We start from the raw sequence: 19,512 nt of genomic DNA, 5'->3' as shown, positions 1-19,512 counted from the left end.
TCTCAAGAAACCTGCTCAGAATCCTTTTTAATTAGTTCAGATTTAGACAATAAATATATAAACAAACAAAAGTTAGTTCTGGGCTGAGATTCAATAACTGTTGCATCTGGAAGTAACCTGAAGTATCACTAGTTCAGCCTTTTCATTGCAAGGGTTGGAAAACTGAATCCCAGAGAGGGAAAATCTTATAGTATATTAATAGAATTTGGGGTTCCCTGTTTTCTTGTTCCAGAAGAGAAGAATAGTTCAGGGTTCCTATATACTACTCTGTAGGCCAGCTGTATTGTAAGCCAACTGTATTTTATCTCCTGGAGAGTTTTAAGTATCTTTATTTCCAAAGATTCCATCCCTCATTCCTCAATTTTAATTCAGTAGTCTGGGATAAACCCAAGATCTCCATTTTTATAAGACGTTCAAGTAATTTTTTAGACTTGAAAATGAATTGTATAGACATCCTCTAAGACTGTGTATGGGAGTGGTGATTGTTATTGATTAAGGAAAATAAATTCTCCTAAAATGAAGGAAAACTTCAAATGATGGCCATGATTTTGAGAAACTATAATTTTAGTCATATTTTAATCATCAGTTAATATGTTTTAAGTGCTTGATTCTATGGGAAGAAGGTAGAAGTAGAGAGAATAATTTTGTTTTTTATGTTTGTTTGCTTTTACAGAGATATTCTATCCAAGAATTTGCTACAGTCTTTCTGTGAGACAACAGATTTCTTCATGTCAGCACATCATAATGTTCAATGTGTTCCTTGGTTTGTCACTTGAGAACGTGCAGTAGCACTAGCAGTAGAATATGTCAAGGTGGCAGCTTTTACAGCAATGCAAGTGTTAGCATTAAAAGTGTAAGGATTTATATACTATGCAAAGGAATTTTCTGTGTATTTTGTGTTATCGAAATGCTTAGCTATTAGGCACTAAAGGTTCTGTGTCTATACTGATAAAATTTAAACCTGTAAAAATAGGCACAATCAAATGACAAACTTAAAAACCAAAATAATTTTAGCCACAGCTTGATGTGATTCAAGACCTTTAACTGGATTTAGACAGAGGCTCTCTAACTGGGTGGGGGCGGGGTGGGGGGGCATAAAATCCTAAATTCAGAATCCCTGAACCAAACTAGGAAACAATGAATGGCCATTAAAGTAAAGTCTCTACTGATTTACTCAATATTTGTGAGAGGTCTGTTCATACTCAAGACTCAGCCTTTCCCTATTCCCTTAAAAAGCATGCTAGAGGCTGGGTGCAGTGGCTCATGACCATAATCCTGACACTTGGGAGGCTGAGGCAGAAGAATCACTTGAGCCCGGGATTTAGAGCCCAGCCTAGGCAACGTAGGGAGACTTCGTCTCTATTAAGAAAAAGAAAATGAAGAAGAAAAAGAAAAAAATATGCTAGGCAACTTTTACTCTGAAGGAATATTTCCCAGTAATTAATTGATGCCAGTGGAGATTTACAATTAAGAAGGATAAAAATTTTAAGACAGGGAGCTTCTCTCAAGTCTTCAATAAAATAATAAGGAAAGTAGGGGATACTTGTTTGTTCACTTTGGGTGAACATAGATGAAAGATGGCAAGATTTGGTAGAATAGAGCCTTAAAATTCACAGATGTTATGGATTTGTGTGGTTATTTGCATATGATCTCTAATTCTCTAGGCATTGCACCTGTGCAGTTCTTCAAGCCATGAAACAATCAAGTAGCTAAAAGGTTGATTTGGTCTTTAGATTGCTGACTTCTCACACACATAACCTAATTCCTAAACTCATATGGATTTTTCTATCACTAATGTAGCTTTGCTGTTATCTACCTCACTAATGTAGGAGAACCTATAATGTAAAAAAACGTTTCTTTTTTGAAAATTTAAAATTAATCACAGGGCAAATTTTATTGAAATTTTTAAAGTTGTTAACTTGTATTAGACTTTGTATAAGGCAATGGTAGCTTGGTACAAAACAAGGACAGTACACAAGAATGTCTGCATAAACCTCACCAAATTTTTGAAATGGAAATTTTTTTTAATTTGAGGATTCACGAAGATCTATGGATATATACATTGTGAATGTCGAGGGTCTACTATAATTCTACTACAATTAGTTCTTATGAGTGGTTTCTACCTCATCTAATCAGAGAATACAAATTTCATTTTGAAAAATCCACTATACTATAGTAATTCATTAGCATTTATCAAGTGCCTTTGGGAAAAGGAACTTTGTGACCAAACATAATTTAACTTAAAATCATGTTAGATTCTTGTAATGAGCTTATATGATTTTCATATTAAGATAGGGTGACTTAAATATTTTGAAAGAACAGGCTGGGTATGGTGGCTCATGCTATAATCCCAGCGCTTTTGGAGGCCAAGGTGGGTGGATCACTTAAGGTCAGGAGGTCGAGGCCAACATGGTGAAACCCCATCTCTACTAAATATACAAAAATTAGCTGGGCGTGGTGGTGCATGCTCATAATCCCAGCTACTCGGGAGGCTGAGGCAGGAGAATTTCTTGAACCCAGAAGGCAGATGTTGCAGTGAGAGGAAATCTTGCCACTGCACTCCAACCTGGGTGACAGAGTGAGATTCTGCCTCACAATAAAAAAAAAACAAAAAACAAAAACAAAATAACAATTTATTCCACATTTGTTTCATCTTTCCAAATGCTGTGCTTCCAAATTCAGCATTACTAAAATAATCATAATCAGCACAATCTTAGATGTTCTTAGAACTGACCATTTAATATAACTATCCCAAGTGATTCTAGTTTAAATATTCATTTTGTAATAGATTTTCTGAAAAAGCAGACCAAAAGATTAAGGAACAATGAAACCACTCTGATGACAATTTTTTAAAAAGCCATTGTAAATGTCATAACAGGAGATTTCTAGCGCTAAAAAGAAAAGGAAAAAGCCTTAGGGTTCCAGGTTCTTCTAAGTAGCTGAGATACTCAAGAGGAGAAGTGCTTTCCTATTGAAACTCCAACTTAAATAGCACAAACTATTCTTGGTGTAAGACAAGAATTAAATATTAGATACTGGATTGTAAGAATGGGCACAGTTTTATTTTGTTAGTAAAATGATATGTTAGAATATCTTTTAGGTTCATGATAGAATTAGATAGTTACAGATATTTAAAGTTTCTGTGTTCTTATGGGACCAAAGGGACAGCAATAAAGTAAAATAGACAAGATTATATGATGAGAGAAGAAAATAAAATGGTAAAGGAGAAAAGAAAGCAGTAGAAAAGGTGAAGGTAGCAGAAACATTCTAAGAAAACCGATAGAAATGTGGAAGGTGGGTTGATAGAAATATATAAATAGAATCCACAGAGGAAACACAAATAATCTTAAATGTAAGTAAATTTCAAAATAATTTTACTTTTTGTCTTTAATCATGTGCTGACACTGTTCTTCACTTTGTCATTCAATTTAGCTTGTATAACACTTCCAAACATCTTAAGATAAAATTCACAGCCTAAGTCTTAAATCCTATAGAGACCTCCCATAACAATATTAATATTCTATTTCTTTCTTGCTCTCACTTTAAGGTAGAGAAGTCAAGGGAATATATACTTAAAATCCTAATGGATCACAGAAAGAAGCAAGTGCTTGGGTAGCTAAGAAAAGCGAAAATTTGGTCTCCTAGATAGCAAAGTTCTTCCATATTTAATTTATGGAAGTTCAGTATTATATATGCAACATACATTTTCTTTCACTGCAATCTGAGAAGCAAAAGTACATTTATTAATTCCCTATTTTCTATTTATCATCTATGTTAAAGTATGATTTTTCTCTATTCATTATTGATCACATTAGTACTGCAGATCCTAAGAGTTACTGATGAATGATGAAGAATGAGGGGGATTTAAAATTATCTGTGTTGCAATCAACTAAACAGTGTTTATGCAAAAATGTTCTCCTTCCTGTGGACATTGCTTGATGTGGCTGAAAAGCCTTAAATTTTATAAACTCCCCCTTTTCTTGACCTTCCTTAATAAATCCAATGCTAATTTGATTGCTCTAGTCCCCTCTTGTCTTCTGCTTTTTCTTCTTGATCTAAAAAAATATGAATGTTACTGAGCTCCTCTTTTCAAATTACCTTTTTCAGAAATCTCCTCTACTACCATGGATTCATCTCTCACTTCTGTGTTGTTCCCCAAATGTTTCTCTTTAGTCTTGACCCCTGTCAAGCTTTCTTTCAAATTTGCTAAAAGCTAGCTATTTCTACTTCCTTGTCTTGCCATCTCCTCAAACTCAACATGTCTAAAGCTTAAGTCATCATCATGCCTACCTAAATAGTTTTTAAAGGATTATCCTTATTCCAGGTTTCTCAGAATTCCCTTTCCTGAAAATATCCTCCAAATGTACCATTGCTATCTTCAGAGACCACTGCTTTGATAATTTCACTTCCTCATCAAAAAACTTTAACAGCCCCTTCTACCCAATCCATAAAATACTGACTTCTTAGCTTGACATTTTAAGCTCTATACAATCAGCAATGTGTATTTCTAGCCCCCAACCCATTCATTATTCCATTAGTATGGTATCTCTAGGCTGATCAAAACAAACTACTTACGCTTGCCTAACCAGATCTCAGAATTTCCTATGTCTACATCTTTGATGACATCTTTAAAAAAATTCTCCATCAAAAATTCCTTTATCTACCAAATTCCTTTTCTTTAAGCCCAACATACATGCTACCTTCTCTACAAAGTCTTCCCTGATCACTTGTAGCCTGAATTGTTAATTTTCTTTTTTAAATACTTATTGTTCTTTCTGTTTTTCCCATTTCTATAGCACATCCACTGTGGCCAATAATGTGTTTATTTGTGTGCAACTCTGAATATCTCCTCAACTAAGTCATAAGTCCCTGAGGATACTACACATGATAAATAATCACTCAATTTATACTGAATGAATGAATATTTTTTTTCCTCCTCCAAATCTCCTCCTTTGCTCCACTCAGCACAATCTCCTCCTTATTCATTGTTTCAACAAGTTTATTTATTGAGCTCTATTATTCACCAAGCACTGTGCTAGGTACTAGAGAAGAGTAGGGAATTCATGATTCCTGCTGTCATATAGCTTACAGTTTAATAGAGAAGATAAACATAAATATAAGTTTATGTTTGGAGACTTAAAATATAATAACATAAATATAATATAAACATAAATATGTTTATGTTTGGAAACTTAAAATATAAGTTTACGTTTGGAGAGTGTGAAGTATATATGTGGTGGGAGCCTATAGCAGGGGAAAACACTCTAATATTCCTTAAAACACACAATTACAACAAGGGCATACTTCAAATCATTGAAATATCTGGGAATAGTAACAAATTATGGCCAAATGCTGTGATATAGAATATATATCATAACCTTGAATTAAATACCAATTTCTTGGAGGCTAGCATAATGGTAATTATTTATTAACTCCTTATCCAAGGATTCATGCTAAATACTTTACATAATATAATTTTTGGTCTTCACAGCAATCTTGAAAGGTTGGGTATCTTTATTCCTATTTTAGGGATGAGGAAACAGGCTCCAAAGAGATCAGGTTATTCTATCCAAAGCCTTATTAATGGCAAGGGCAGGCTTCAGATCTAAAACACATGGTTCTTTCTTCTATATGCCATGAGTAGATCGTACGGTAAGTTTTCCACACAAGCATGCTCAGTAGCAATGAGCTCAATGTCCCAGACCCTCCTCCACAGGGTGTCAGCCTTGAGCAGCTGGTCATGGATAGAAACATCATCATAGTTTAACAAAAATTGTATTCTATAACATTCTTTTAAATTTGCCTATTTCATGCTGCCTTTTAAGAAATGTTCTTCACTGGAATGGGAAAATAAGAGTCACACAAGACATAGTCTGTTCTTGTAAACAGTATTTGAATTAAATTCTTTTTTTTATGATCAAGAAATAATGTATTAGACCTCCTGCTCATTTTTCAATACACAGAAAATATAAATAGTAAAGAATATCTTTAAAAACTTATTTCTAAATTTCTGGCATCACAATAGATTGCTCTATTTAAACCTGTATCTCAATTTTTCTGGCAATGCTGCTTTTATTTGGAACAAAATGTGGTTTAGCTTCTCTCCACTTCTTCTACATTATATTTACAAGTAATATTGAAAAAGAAATATTCAATTTCATTCTTTATCGCTACATAAATAAAATTTTATCATTTCCTAAAATACATTTTGTAATGCCTGATTCTATATCCCATATAAGTTAGTATTTTCCTCCAGAATATTTTACAAATTATAAACTTTTATAACTTATTCTTGATTTTTTACATAGAATATGGAATTTCAGTATTGCTAATTAGTTTACTATAGAATTTCTGGTTTTGTCAGCTTTTGTTATTTTTAACAATTTGGAATGAAATAGTAAAGTAAAAATAATGTTAAGTTGCATTATATCAAAACATATTTCAATGTAAATTATTAAAGTAAATACATTGGTTAAATAATTTTTATGTAGCTTACATTTCTCATAAATTCAATTTATAATATTTCAAGGCATTAAACAAAACAAAGCTTCCTCAGATATACAGAATTATATTTGCGCAATGGTTTTCCATACATATGGGATTTAATTCTTTGTTTCCAAGGCACTGTTTCTGGATGGGGCATGTTAATAAACAAATGTTTTGTAATAAAAACCAAGCAAACAAAAACATAATCCTTACTTCATAAGCTAATATCCAACAAGATGTACCCAATCCTGAAAAATTAAGATACCTCTCACTTACTTCAAAATGAAAACAAAATAAATATTTAACCATGGAATTTAAGATCTTGTTCATCAGTTAGCCCAACGTCTTTATTTTAAAGATGTTAAGTAACTTCCTCAAACTTACATAACTATTTGTGGCAGAGTCAGAATAAGACCCCCAAATTTAATTCTCTTTTGCTTTTTACTATTCCATTCTTGAACTTCTTAAGACAGAATTATAAAAATTTTAGAATTCAATTACCTATTAGAAAGGAGAACTTTATATTATATATTAACCTACAATGAAGGAAGTGATTACAATGCTAAAAACTAATATTCATCTAAGATAGCAAAGCAATGGCATTTACCTTAAATTTACGTCTCTGCTCTGCACAGCTGTTGAAGAACCACAAGTCTGTCTCATGGCTGTAAATGTAACAAGAACAATAATGCGACCAATTTTCATATCTAAACTAAATTAAGTAGATTTGTCATAGGCTAGAAAATTGAAAATGTATTTTACAAAAATTTTTTAAAATTTACAGATTATGGAAGTGTGCATGTGTGTATGTGCATGTTGGCATTTGCGTGTGTGTGGGGTGATGTGTTAACTTACTCTTTCTAAACTGAAAATTAGTTTCATGAAATTGAAAGGATTAAGTATTATTCTTTTTGGCTAACTTTCCTCATTATGGATCACTATGAATATATCAAGTCTAGGAAGTGCTAGGAGTAGATTTAAATAAATAAGACAAATTAAAGTGAGAAGCTGTCTTTGGCTGTTATTATTAGGATATGTTTTCTGGGATACACAGTAAGAATGTAAAGCAGAAACATCTGGTAATGCTTAAGTTAATATTGCCTCCCATTTGCATCACAATCTTTATATATTATTCATCAATATGCCATTAATCAATGTACTTGCTGATTGCACCTATTCAATTGGTGTTTCATGTAATGAGATTATGTAAACATGTTTCAAATACATATATTCAGATATCTATACATGAAAGTGAAATCACTACTACAATTGGCACTCAAGCTTGTCAGATGTGATGTTTTCTTCTTTCCATTTTGCATTAGACATGCTAACATCTATGCCATCTGTAGCACAAAATCCTGAACAAATGTAAATGAAAAAATAATAGTAGATAAATACTAGTCTACTAAAAATAGAACTGTACCATGTCACACTTCAAATCTGGCCACCACTTCTTAACAGAGAAAAGAAATTCAGGTGAATGTTAACAAGCAACTGAATATTGTTCTTGTGACTTGAGCCATCAAAACAGGTTTTGAAATCTGTATTTTCTTTCCAACTTTATAAAATAGTTCTCTATCAAAACTATACTTTAAAATAAAAAATACAAAGTATCTCTTTTGGTCCTCTAAAGATGTTATGCCTGACATATTAAGAACCATCATAATCGATTAATACTAAATATCTTGCCTTGCACCTACAGATTTTGAAACATTTTCAATTATCCTTTTGAAATGTAAAGATAATATACTAACTCTATTATGAATGTTTGGTTAAACACTTGGTTAAGTAGAAAAAGATCTACATTTTGAAAGAATTATATAAGAAAACTTTTAAAATGTTAATTTCATATCAAATTATTGAAAATTTTAACAAAAACATCATACCCTTTTTTAAAACATAAGTGGCAAATAGTGCAACTCATGCTAAATAATATTTGAAGATACAAGGATAAGCATTACCTAATATTCCTGTTTGACAACAGATGTGTAAGCTAGTATCAAATGCTGTTAAGCTTTTATTAGATTTTTAATACAATCCCAGCATGTCTCCAGTTGCTAAGCTTATCAAGTCCTATGAAATACTAAAAATGAAGGCTCACATTATATTAATTGCAGTGTACATTTTGGTGAATAAGTCTCATTCAATATCTCTAAATTCTCATTCATAAAACCCAACTTCTCGTTCCTATGATATTTTGGCATGAGATCTCATTAAAATTACAAACTAATACTGAAATGCTATAGTCTAAACAATGGAGATATATTCAGATTAATATGCATCACAAAATGAAAAACAAGTGACACAATGAAAGTCTTTGTAGTCATGGTCAGCAACTGCAATTGTTAAAAGGTATTTATAATAGTTTTAATCATTCTTTTATGCTAAAATAACAAAACTGGACACTTCTGCTCAAAATTTTACTTATGCATTGATAAACAAACAACAATTTCTTATTTTAGAGCCATTAATATTCCCACATTCTATTGTGGGTATTTTGTAAGGAAAAGTATGTATATTTTAGTCCAAGTATCAAATCTTGCCTTTCAATGCAACAACAACAACAACAACAACAACAACAACAAAAATAGAAAAACTAAAGCCCAGCCATTCTTTCCAGAGATACCCTGGTAACCAGCAATATAGAAACTTCTACTGGACTTAGCTTTGGAGAGGAAGAAGCAACTGCGAATTCCTCTATTTTGTCAAGAAATATGATAAAATAGAATTAGCAAAATATATAGTATTTTTTAGACACTTAAAACAGTAACTTCATTCCTATCTTTTGCTTATGTTGCCAGCATCTAATTATCCTTTTCTATTCCAACAATAAAGCAAAATTCCCACTCTGAAGCCATAGTGAGGATAAACATTTCATTTGCTATCTTCTGTGACTTCTATGTAAATTTTTCTCTGTCATGTAAATGCATGAAGAGACTCTCATGGAATCAGATAACTCCATGGAAATACTACTCCTACGCTCCCATTATAAATTGGGGAAGAATATGATGGTGAAGAAAGTGACACAGAATTATTCATTAGTTAAAACAAAGGAATGTGAAGTTGCTTTTAAAAGAGAAAAAACTGAAAAGAATCTTAAACTCAGGGTGATTAAATAAAACTTTCATTTCCAGTCATGGCAGACATCTGTACTCTGTTGAAACATCCCTTATCCCCAAGTCCCTCTTCTTCTCATCCACCCTCCACAAATGACTTTGTTCCCAGGAAAATCTATTCTTATCTCAAATTTGTTTAGGGACCATACATTTTATCCAGTTTTTAGGTAATAACTAATTTTTGGATTGTATAGATCAGTAGCTTATAATTCTCTCTTACACAAACTAAGCTCCAGAAGGCCATCATGTAAGACTTAGTTACTAACATCTGTAAGTACACCTGAAAATAAGACAGCTAGGCCATAAAAAAATTTTTTTTGTTTGTTAAAATAAAGCCACAAGAGATGTTAAAAAACTAAATTTGCCTTATTAGACATGTATATAACACGATTCAGGAAAAAGCATTACTTATCTTTCAACAGAGCTGGTGAACACTTTGAGAGATGTTTTATGCAATTCCAGAATTTACCTTCCAAACAGTCAAAAAATGTAGCTTAAAAATGTTCCCACCCCTCCCCCCCCAGAAAATGTCCCACATATTTTGGTTAAGAAGACTGCATAAAACAAGGATTATATTATGTAACAAAAGTTACTTTAAAAGACATACATACTATCAGTTTCACAGGACAAACATAGTGAGTAAGGACAACAAACTCCAGAATGTGTTTTTATAACTGTAGCAACAGCAATAACTCCTTGGCAAACTCAAACAGTTTTTTTGGCAATCCTCGAGGTTTTCTGCATTTGTCACTTGGATACAACTGCGGAAGGGTTGTCTAAGACTTCTTTGTTTCCTTCCACACCATTTTACTATAACTTTGCTTTTAAGAAAAAAATTTTACATTTCAACCTATGTATGAATAAAATCCCACAAGGGGGTTTTATGCAAAATTCTTTATGCCTATGTACACCAAATATGGTTCCTATGTATTTTCTGCAAGGAGTTACCTTGTAAACTTTTAAAATGTATGCCAATAGAATATTATTTTTTTCTCTTTTAAGAAGATAAAATGAATTCTCTTTATGAATTAAAATTACCTACATATGCAAATGTAATAATTTCCTGTATATATACAACTGGGTCTGCACAACTGTTATCATTATGAACATCTTTTAAAATAAGACCCCAAGGACAGGAGTGCTTTACTAACCTGCAGTGGTCTCTGTTTATCACTGCTCTTAGGAGATTTCAATCCACTTGTTTGCTGCTGTAAAAGAAGTTGTCTTGCTGCCTGGAGAGCCTAGAAGTAAAAATGAAACCGTATCTAAATATTTTGTTGAAAGTTAAGTTATCAATTATCTCTTGGTTAATAGTAAAAGGCTTCAATGTACAAGAACTCCCATATTCCTTTCCAGAGAGAATCATTGTTTATCTTCTAATATGAAAAAAATTGCCAAACACACATATATAACTTTACTCAAAATCACAGAGAAACATGCAATCCTACAGGAAATAAAGTTAATTTGTTTAAAGTGCTTAAAGAGGATAAAAATCATAAACTGCATCAATAACCTCATTTCCACAAGGAACTTGTCTCTGAGTGTTCAACTAAAATGCCCACTCCCTTTTAAATGATCATTCAATTTGCATTTTCATATTACAATTTTGAGGCAAAAGCAGTAGACTTCAAGTGTTACCGGAAGCTGTAATTAAATTTGACAAATCAACATCAGATTATCTTGAAAGTGAATTAATAAGGATTTTCACTAAAGATTAAAAACACTTTTTTTGTACTTACAATTCAAGGGGAAACCTCTCCTTTGACAAAATAAAGTGCAGTTTTAATGCCAAATAAAATTGAGTGGTTTTCATTTGCATTCTTAGCAAAATCAGAGAACAAAGAAATTACCACTCAACCAATCAGGTTTGTTTCTATGTGTGACAGAATACCAATCAAAATAGAAGATGTTTTCATTTATTTTTATGTTTTCTTTCCCACTTAGGAAAATAAAACTTAACATAAGAAATTAATGTAAGCATTTCATTTACTGGAGGAGGAACAGTTCAGTAAATGTACTATATAAACTTAACATATAAAAGCTAATGCCATAGACCAAAATGCATAGTAAATTCCTCTAAAGGTAGGAATATACACTAATTAACAAAAACTTTTAAGAGTCTCTTAAAAAATTCATTTTCTCTCTCAACAACTGAGTCCAATGAACACTAATGATGAAATTTTTCACACATAAAACTAAACTAAATCATTGGCCTACTATGTTATTTACTGTTTTTGAATACAAGATAAATTTTTCACAATGAGAAAACATTATTGGATTAATATCTTCTATAATAATTAAGAATTTCAGCTGACAAAAAGTACAATTTTGATTGTAATCAATGATCTGGTTTTTAAGAGAGTTTCTAGTATCCATGACAACAGTTGCTTTGACAAGATGTGCATATGGCATTACACTGCCAGCTGGTGTGAACAATGTTTGAACTACTGCATTGAGATGCTGAGCAAACAGAAAAAGTTGCCACGTCTTAACCCTCAGGGAAGGCAGTCATCCCCTGATCAATTATGAAAAGACAGAGAGGGCTGCTACAGTCTGGCTCCAAGCAAGTTTTCTGAGAAGGCAGGCAGACACAGAAACCAAAGTAAACAAACTGAATGCACTAGCACCATCTCCTAACAACACTGATTTGTCTTCCCATAGCAGGATCTGGCATAGTTTGTAAAGCACACTTTTTACATTTGGAGACACACTCACTCATGATAATCATCTTTGTCGTTGCTTTTTAACTTTTCAAGTAATTACAAATTAACCTAAATATTTCTAAGGATGGCACATTCCAGTGAACTCAGGCTATTTATTATAGAGTTCAGTTTGAAAATATAAACAAAAAAAATCTGTTATTACTTTATTATCACAAGGCTCACTATTTGAAACTTTTTATTCTATATTCTAAATAACATATCTTTCCTCTTTTAATTGTAACTTATAAAGTGACTACAAATGATATTTTTCCAAATGGAAATTATAATAGCTATCCTAGGCTGTGTCTCTGAAATTCTCAAAATAAAAAATGCATTCAATTATTTTTCCAGTTAATGCCTAATTGTTTTCATGTAGTTTTTTTTTTTCTTTTCGAGTTGATGAGTATATTTTGTATACCTGTTGCCTTAATTTATATTAAATTATGTAGTTATCTATTATTATTAAAAAAATTTATTGAACACTGTTTAGGATCTTAGAATCACGAATGACAAGGACTAAAAGCAATCTTGAAAATCATCTAATCTGACCTCCTTATTCTAGCAAATAAGAAAAACGAAACCTAGAAGAGTCAGTTGCTTTGTTCAAGATCACAAAGCAATTTATGAATGTTTTGTTCAAGGTCTCCTGGCTTCCAGGCCTGAGTGTATTATGGCCACTGTGCCATATTGTTTCTGTTCTGTCAAAGGAATCATTAGTAGGCAATGAGTAAGATTCTAGTAAAACAGAATATATGTCATTATAATGAATTATTCTTCACCAGTAAAGAGAGCATATTCAGTTTTCAGACTTTACATGGGAAACAACAATATAACCTTTTTGTTTTGAATCTGTAAATGAATAGAACAACTGTCACAGAATATATACTGTTTTAATGGCTACTGCCCCCTTCATCCTTAACTCAGATTTCATTATATATTAATACTTCCCTGATGCCTGATGGAACTCTAAACTTTTGTAACATCCTGAGTATCTGATCAATTATTACTATAGAACTGCAAAATTCTAGAGCTGGACAAGGCCTTAGAAACTGTCTAGCCTACCTTTCTCAAACAAGTAACTGAAGAATCAATACTAGGATAAGTTAATTGAAGTCACAAAGCAGTAGCAGAGCCTGGTCAAAAACTCTGGCTCTTCTCTCCCAAGCTTAGGACCCCATCCATTTTACCATCCTGCATTATATTCATTCAACATAACCCCTGTAATCAAGGGAATATGTCAATGCTACGTAATGTCTGTAGACAAACACTAGAAAATTAAATATATTACAAGTTTTGCTCATCAAAGTATCACTAGTCAAAAGCATACACCTACACTGTTACTAAAGGAGTAATAATAGTAATGAAATATCACAAGATAGCTGGCTAAAAAAATGCTTCTACTTTTAAAGTATTTTGGTTTTCATATGCATTATCTCCAAAATAGCTGAGGATCATCTTTTAATACAAACTCTTCAAAAAAATAACTTCTTTCCTATTTCAACATTCTTTTGGTAGAGTAGAGACTGCTATAGTAAACATAAGCGGTGGGAGAACAAAAAACAATTCTAGGAGATCAGGAATGATTTAAAACTCATAAGCAGAAAGCTCTGGCAGTTTGCATTCTCACTGCATGCATCATATGACATTTTTATTTCCAGTATTCTGGATAACACTTTAGGACTGAATTTCAATAAACAATTGCTCAGAGACATTTAGTTCATCTTTGCAATTTATTATTATAGCTATTCAAAAAATGAAAGATTATTAGATAAAACACTTCCATCAATATAAAATGTTAGGTGTCAAATGACACAAAATATTAATTTAAAAATTTCTTGCCACTTATATCAATACAAACAAAAGATCAAACCCAGGGCCATTCATAAAGTTCTCTGAGCCATCTAGTCATTTAGATGGTCACTCCCCCCACAAAAATTAATTTAGAACAAAAGCAAAAGTTGTTTACAAAATTTCCTTTCACAGTGATTGAGTCTGTTTCCAATGTATCAGAAACAAGAAAGAGATTTCGAAGGCAGCCAAACCATATCTAGTTTCCAAAAACACATTTGTTTTTAATTAGGGGTGCACATTACTTAATGAAGTTATCCTATTTTAGGAAACATAAAGAAAATTAAGATAAGACATCTTAAAATTTGAAATCAGGTTAAATTTAAAAATTTTTAAAAAGAAATAATCTTTATAAGAGATTAAAGGTAAACATTTTGTTAGGCTGCAGAGATGTGGGAATGCACATTTTTCATAAATGAGTACATTTTTTCTCTAAAATACTTACTGAAAACATCATTCCTAACTCTTACTGTGCAATTTTAACTAAATTTTTGTAAGAAAAGCAAAGTTCAAGCATATTTCTTCACTAGTAGTAATTTTATGCTAGTTATGAACCTCACAGAATAATTCTGATGAGTAGGTCATGGTGATAATTAACTAAGGATGAAAATGCTCTGTAACCTGTCAGATAAATACTTTTTTCCACTGAAGAACACTGAAAACTTTCACCAAATATAAAATTATTTGAGAATAGTTTAGAAATACCCAGCAAAACAAAAAAATGTTGAGTATGCTAAGGTTTATAAATAACTTTTTTTTTCAAAGTAAATATATGTATATTTGGGGAAAAAACAGACATCAGTCATATATCTCCCTATAAAAATAGGAATGCTTAACCTATCAGCCTGTTGCATTTGAGACATTAAAATGAAAAATGACATCTATGCCCATTAATATCTTCAATGTATAAACAACACAGCGTGACACATTCTTGAGAGCTGAAGGCTACAAAATCTCTCTGAAACATAAATAACAAAGCACTCAGAAGCATATTTGATGTTGATATTCATCTCTGAGAAAAACACTGTTGCCTAGGCTTCTTATGAAAATAGATGCAGCCCAAATGGATCTCCTGTAATTGGTTTCAGATAGCGAGGTCAGAAGAAATATGATACAAGAAACGATTATGTGGAACAGGCGAAACAAGAATGTTTACACAGTCACTCCCTAGTTATACTGACAAGGGGTGTATACTTTGCAGATAACCAGAACCAAAAAAAAATTGCCAACAGGACATCCAGATTTTTGCTTCTCATATTCATATAGTTTAACCTTTAACACATTGTGTCTTCAACATGTTACTTTGAATACGAAACATAAAATAAGTTTTCAAACAGAGTTTAATTTTCTAATTATTTTCCCAAGTGTGGTTGATAAAAAGTATATTGAGATCCTTCCAGAAAGGATATAAATTCGTATTCTGTTTGGCCTTTCTTCATATTATGTTCCCACTAAAGAGGATATACTGATAAATGTAATCTGAAGTCTCATAATGTTATTTAATAGAAGAAAATTAATCATCTAATTGGCATAACCTATTTTCAAATAGCAATCTATCAGAGTGAAATTATGCATCTGTAGCTATTGACCTTTTATGTTTCATGCCTGATACATAATTAGACAGTTTGTTTAAAAAGCTAATTATTAAAGAATATTTTAAAAATGATATTTTTACAGTATATATTACATAAAGTTAGAAAATTAATGTGTGGATATATTATATTTACACTGTAAATCACTATGGAGGCCAAATTGAGATACTAAGACTACTTATTGTATAATAATTATAAAATAATACTATACTATAACAAGAGTACTTTAATAAGAGTAATTACTTGCAAAGCATCCTATTTACCAATCAAATATCTTATGATGTAGAGCCAAAGGAGAGACAATCAGGGTATTGAATGTGTGATGGAATGGATCCTCAAGTCATCCTCAGAAGTGAGAATAAATTCTTCAAGGTTCAAGTCCAAACCCAATATTCAGTATATTCCATTATGGCTCCAAACCCCCAGATGACCTCAGAAATTCTATGAAATAAGCCTGTGCGTTAACAGTAACTAATATCTAAGACAGGTTTTGTGTTTTTTTCAGATGTAGAATGAGTTTAATAGGGAGAACACATTCTCTTCCTCAGAGTCAGCATTCTACAAGGTTCAGTACACCAAGTAGCCTGATATTCCTAGCTCTATGTTCTTCACTATTCTATTGCTAACGGTAATAAATTGCTAATGTAATATCCTAATATTACCTACAATAATTTTAAATACATATTAAGGAATTCTGTCCAACTTTAAAATTCTAAGGAATGTAAGGTAAAGATAAATTAGGACTGATTTTACTAAAATTAATGCTTTTACAACTTCCCTTTATCATGGGACATGTTCCAGTAACTATAATAATTTTTGTGCATTCTTTCGATTATTTATCTTTCTGCTATAAAACATTTTATTATTTTTCCCAAATAGATTTTGGATTTACTTTTTGTTTTACACATACCTTAACAGGGTTTTTTTTTTTCATTATGAGACCAATATCATCTTTTGTTTGGATATGTATTGAAGACTCATTACTTCTGTATTGCTATGATTTCAACCAGTATATCAGATATTAACTGAAAAATACATGCTACTAAATTATACTACAATATCTGAAGGTAAACTATTATTTGAATCCTCTGTTCTGCATATGCTCTTAAACTTAAAAGTAAGACTGTAGGGGAAATAGTATTTGGGAAAATATTTGGAAGAATAAAATACATAAAAGTATTTGTCCTTAAAAATGTTTGCGATTATGTCCCATATACCTAGCAAACAACAAAGCACTGCACACTTGCGGAGGTAGAAGGGGTGATATGACATTGTTTCTATCTTCAAAAGCTTATTGTTTAATACGAAAGATCTAGTTGAATGTCAAAAGGCCATAGACAATGTTTTAAAAACGCTTCAGGAGTTCATAAGTAAAAGAAATTATCTTTTGTTGAGAAGCTCATTGAAATTTTTATGGAGGATGTAATATTTGGGCTGGAGTTACATGAGAATCATCTCGTGGAGATGACAGAAGGCCACGCCAAGTAGGAACAAAGAAAATGTGAGATTATATATAGTGAAAAGAAAATAATTGATCTTGGATAGAGCATACACTTAGTCTAGGAACTAGTAAAACATGATGAGAAGATTGGTTGGGGCTAATTATTGGATATAACTAAACAATAAATGACAAACAGTCTTGATGTTATATAGCAGGTAAGAACAAATTTTGCTGAAATCTGGCAATAAAATAAGCCTGGCCCAGGACAATACTGAAGTCATGTTGTAAAGGATAGATAAGGGATGAAGAGAGTGAGACAAGACAGAGGTATAAAGACTTGTAAAAACGTATGTGCAACTGTCCAAATAAGAGATAAGAATAACATGAATCATGTTAGTTCAAAACAAGAATCATGAGAGGTACTGTCAAAGAAGAGCTGGCACAACTTAGTAAATGGGTATGAGGTAAAGGCTAGGAGGAGTCAATGATGACTCCAAAATTTAAGTCAAAAGAAACTGAAAGAACAGCTGTGCCACTACCACAAGGGAGGAAATCAGATTATAAAACACAGGCTTTGGAGAGAAGATTATGCTGTTTGCCTGATGGCAGAATAATCAAGAGAAGATTTCTTTAGTAGATAGTAAATATAATGCAGAGCTCTGGTTGAGGGTGATCAGAGTGATCCCACTGACAACAGATTCCCAAAAGTAAGACATAGATGAATAGTTAAGGCAAAGGGAGTTTATTAGATTGTTCGTAAAGACACCACAGAGAGAGGAAGAGTCAAGACCCCAAACTGCAGAATATTTTCCTGAGAGGAGATGAGGAAATAGTGAAAAGGAAGACAATAAATTGTGAGGAGGGCACAGTAATAGAAGTCCAAAAGACTTCTGGAAAAGGTTAAACAAAGAATTACCATATGATCCATTCATTCCACCCAAGGTACAATATATACCCAAGAGAAATAAAAACTTACGTTCCCACAAAAAGTTGTACATAATTGTTCATAGCAACATCATGCATAATAGCAAAAGATGTAAACAACCCAAATTCCCTTCAACTCATGAATAGATAAAATATGGTATATTTATTTAATAGAATATTTGTCTGTAAAAGCGGATGGAGTATTGATACCTGCTACAATATGGATAAACCTTGAAAACATTATGCTAAATTTAAAAAGTCAGTAACAAAAATCATATACTATATCATTCTATTTGTATAATATGCCTGGAATAGGCATAACTAAAGAGACAAAAAAAAAAAAAATGGATTAGTGGTTACAAGGGCCCAGACGTAAGATAGAATGGAAAGTGACTGCTAATGAGAATGGGGTTTCTTTTTAGGGTGATGAGAATGTTCTGGAATTAAACAGTGGTGATAGTTGAACAACCTTGTGAATATGCTAAAAACTCCCTGAATTGTATACATTAAAAGGGTAAGTTTTGTGATACATAAATTATATCTCAATAAAGCTGTTATATATTAAAAATTTGTGAGAGGACAGGATGAATGATACTATCTTCAAACGTCAAAAACTCAAAAAGGCCAAGATTTGTTGAAAAGTTCATGTTGACCTGATGATTTGTATGTGACCTATCAGATATCAGTTCCTATAGTGTACTGAAGTAGAAGTAGTTTGCAGGGAGTTACTAGGGAATTAATGGGGAAAACCATAGCCATGAGTGCAAACAATTGGTTTGATTAGTTCTGTGAAGACTAAAATAAAAGAGAGTTACAGTTTGAGGGTTTTTGTTTGTTGTGTTTTTTTTTTGTTTTTTGAGACGGAGTCTCACCCTGTCGCCCAGACTGGAGTGCAATGGCGCATCTCAGCTCACTGCAACCTCCGCCTCCTGGGTTCAAGTGATTCTCCTGCCTCAGCCTTCCGAGTATCTGGGATTACAGGCGCGTGCCTCCATGCTCAGGTAATTTTTGTATTTTTAGTAAAGACTTAGTTTCACCATGTTGGCCAGGCTGATCTCGAATTCCTGACCTCGTGATCCACCCGTCTCGGCCTCCCAAAGTTCTGGGATTACAGGCGTGAGCCACCGTGCCCGGCCCGTTTTTTTTGTTTGTTTGTTTTTTAAATAAAGAAACATCATAATGAGCTTAATAAATATTTTTTTAAAAGTTTTTGTTTGTTTGTTTTTGAGACGAAATTTCACTCTTGTTGTCCAGGCTGGAGTGCAATGGTGCGATCTTGTCTCACTGGAACCTCTGCCTCCCACATTCAAGCGATTCTCCTGCCTCAGCCTCCCAAGTAGCTGTGATTAGAGGTGCCTGCTACCACGCCCAGATAATTTTCGTATTTTTAGTAGAGACGGGAT

The 19,512-nt window shown here is 32.4% G+C and overlaps 1 protein-coding gene across 22 annotated transcripts in view; it reads right to left on the bottom strand.

Moving 5' to 3' along the window:
• Positions 1 to 19,512, bottom strand: part of FOXP2 (forkhead box P2) — a 607,270-nt gene that overhangs the window by 149,695 nt on the left and 438,063 nt on the right. For 21 of the 22 annotated variants that reach the window (XM_054559697.2, XM_054559694.2, XM_063726142.1 and 18 more), the window contains one exon: positions 10,754 to 10,843. In XM_054559697.2, coding sequence (XP_054415672.1) covers positions 10,754 to 10,843 — 90 coding nt within the window. Of the gene's footprint in view, positions 1 to 7,093; positions 7,152 to 10,753; positions 10,844 to 19,512 lie in introns of all 22 variants that reach the window. The other variant, XM_054559709.2, reaches the window with a different exon arrangement.

This window comes from Pongo abelii, chromosome 6, assembly GCF_028885655.2.
Source record: "Pongo abelii isolate AG06213 chromosome 6, NHGRI_mPonAbe1-v2.0_pri, whole genome shotgun sequence".
In the NCBI taxonomy this organism is placed as follows: Eukaryota; Metazoa; Chordata; class Mammalia; order Primates; family Hominidae; genus Pongo; species Pongo abelii.
This window is presented reverse-complemented; position numbering and strand designations above follow the sequence as displayed.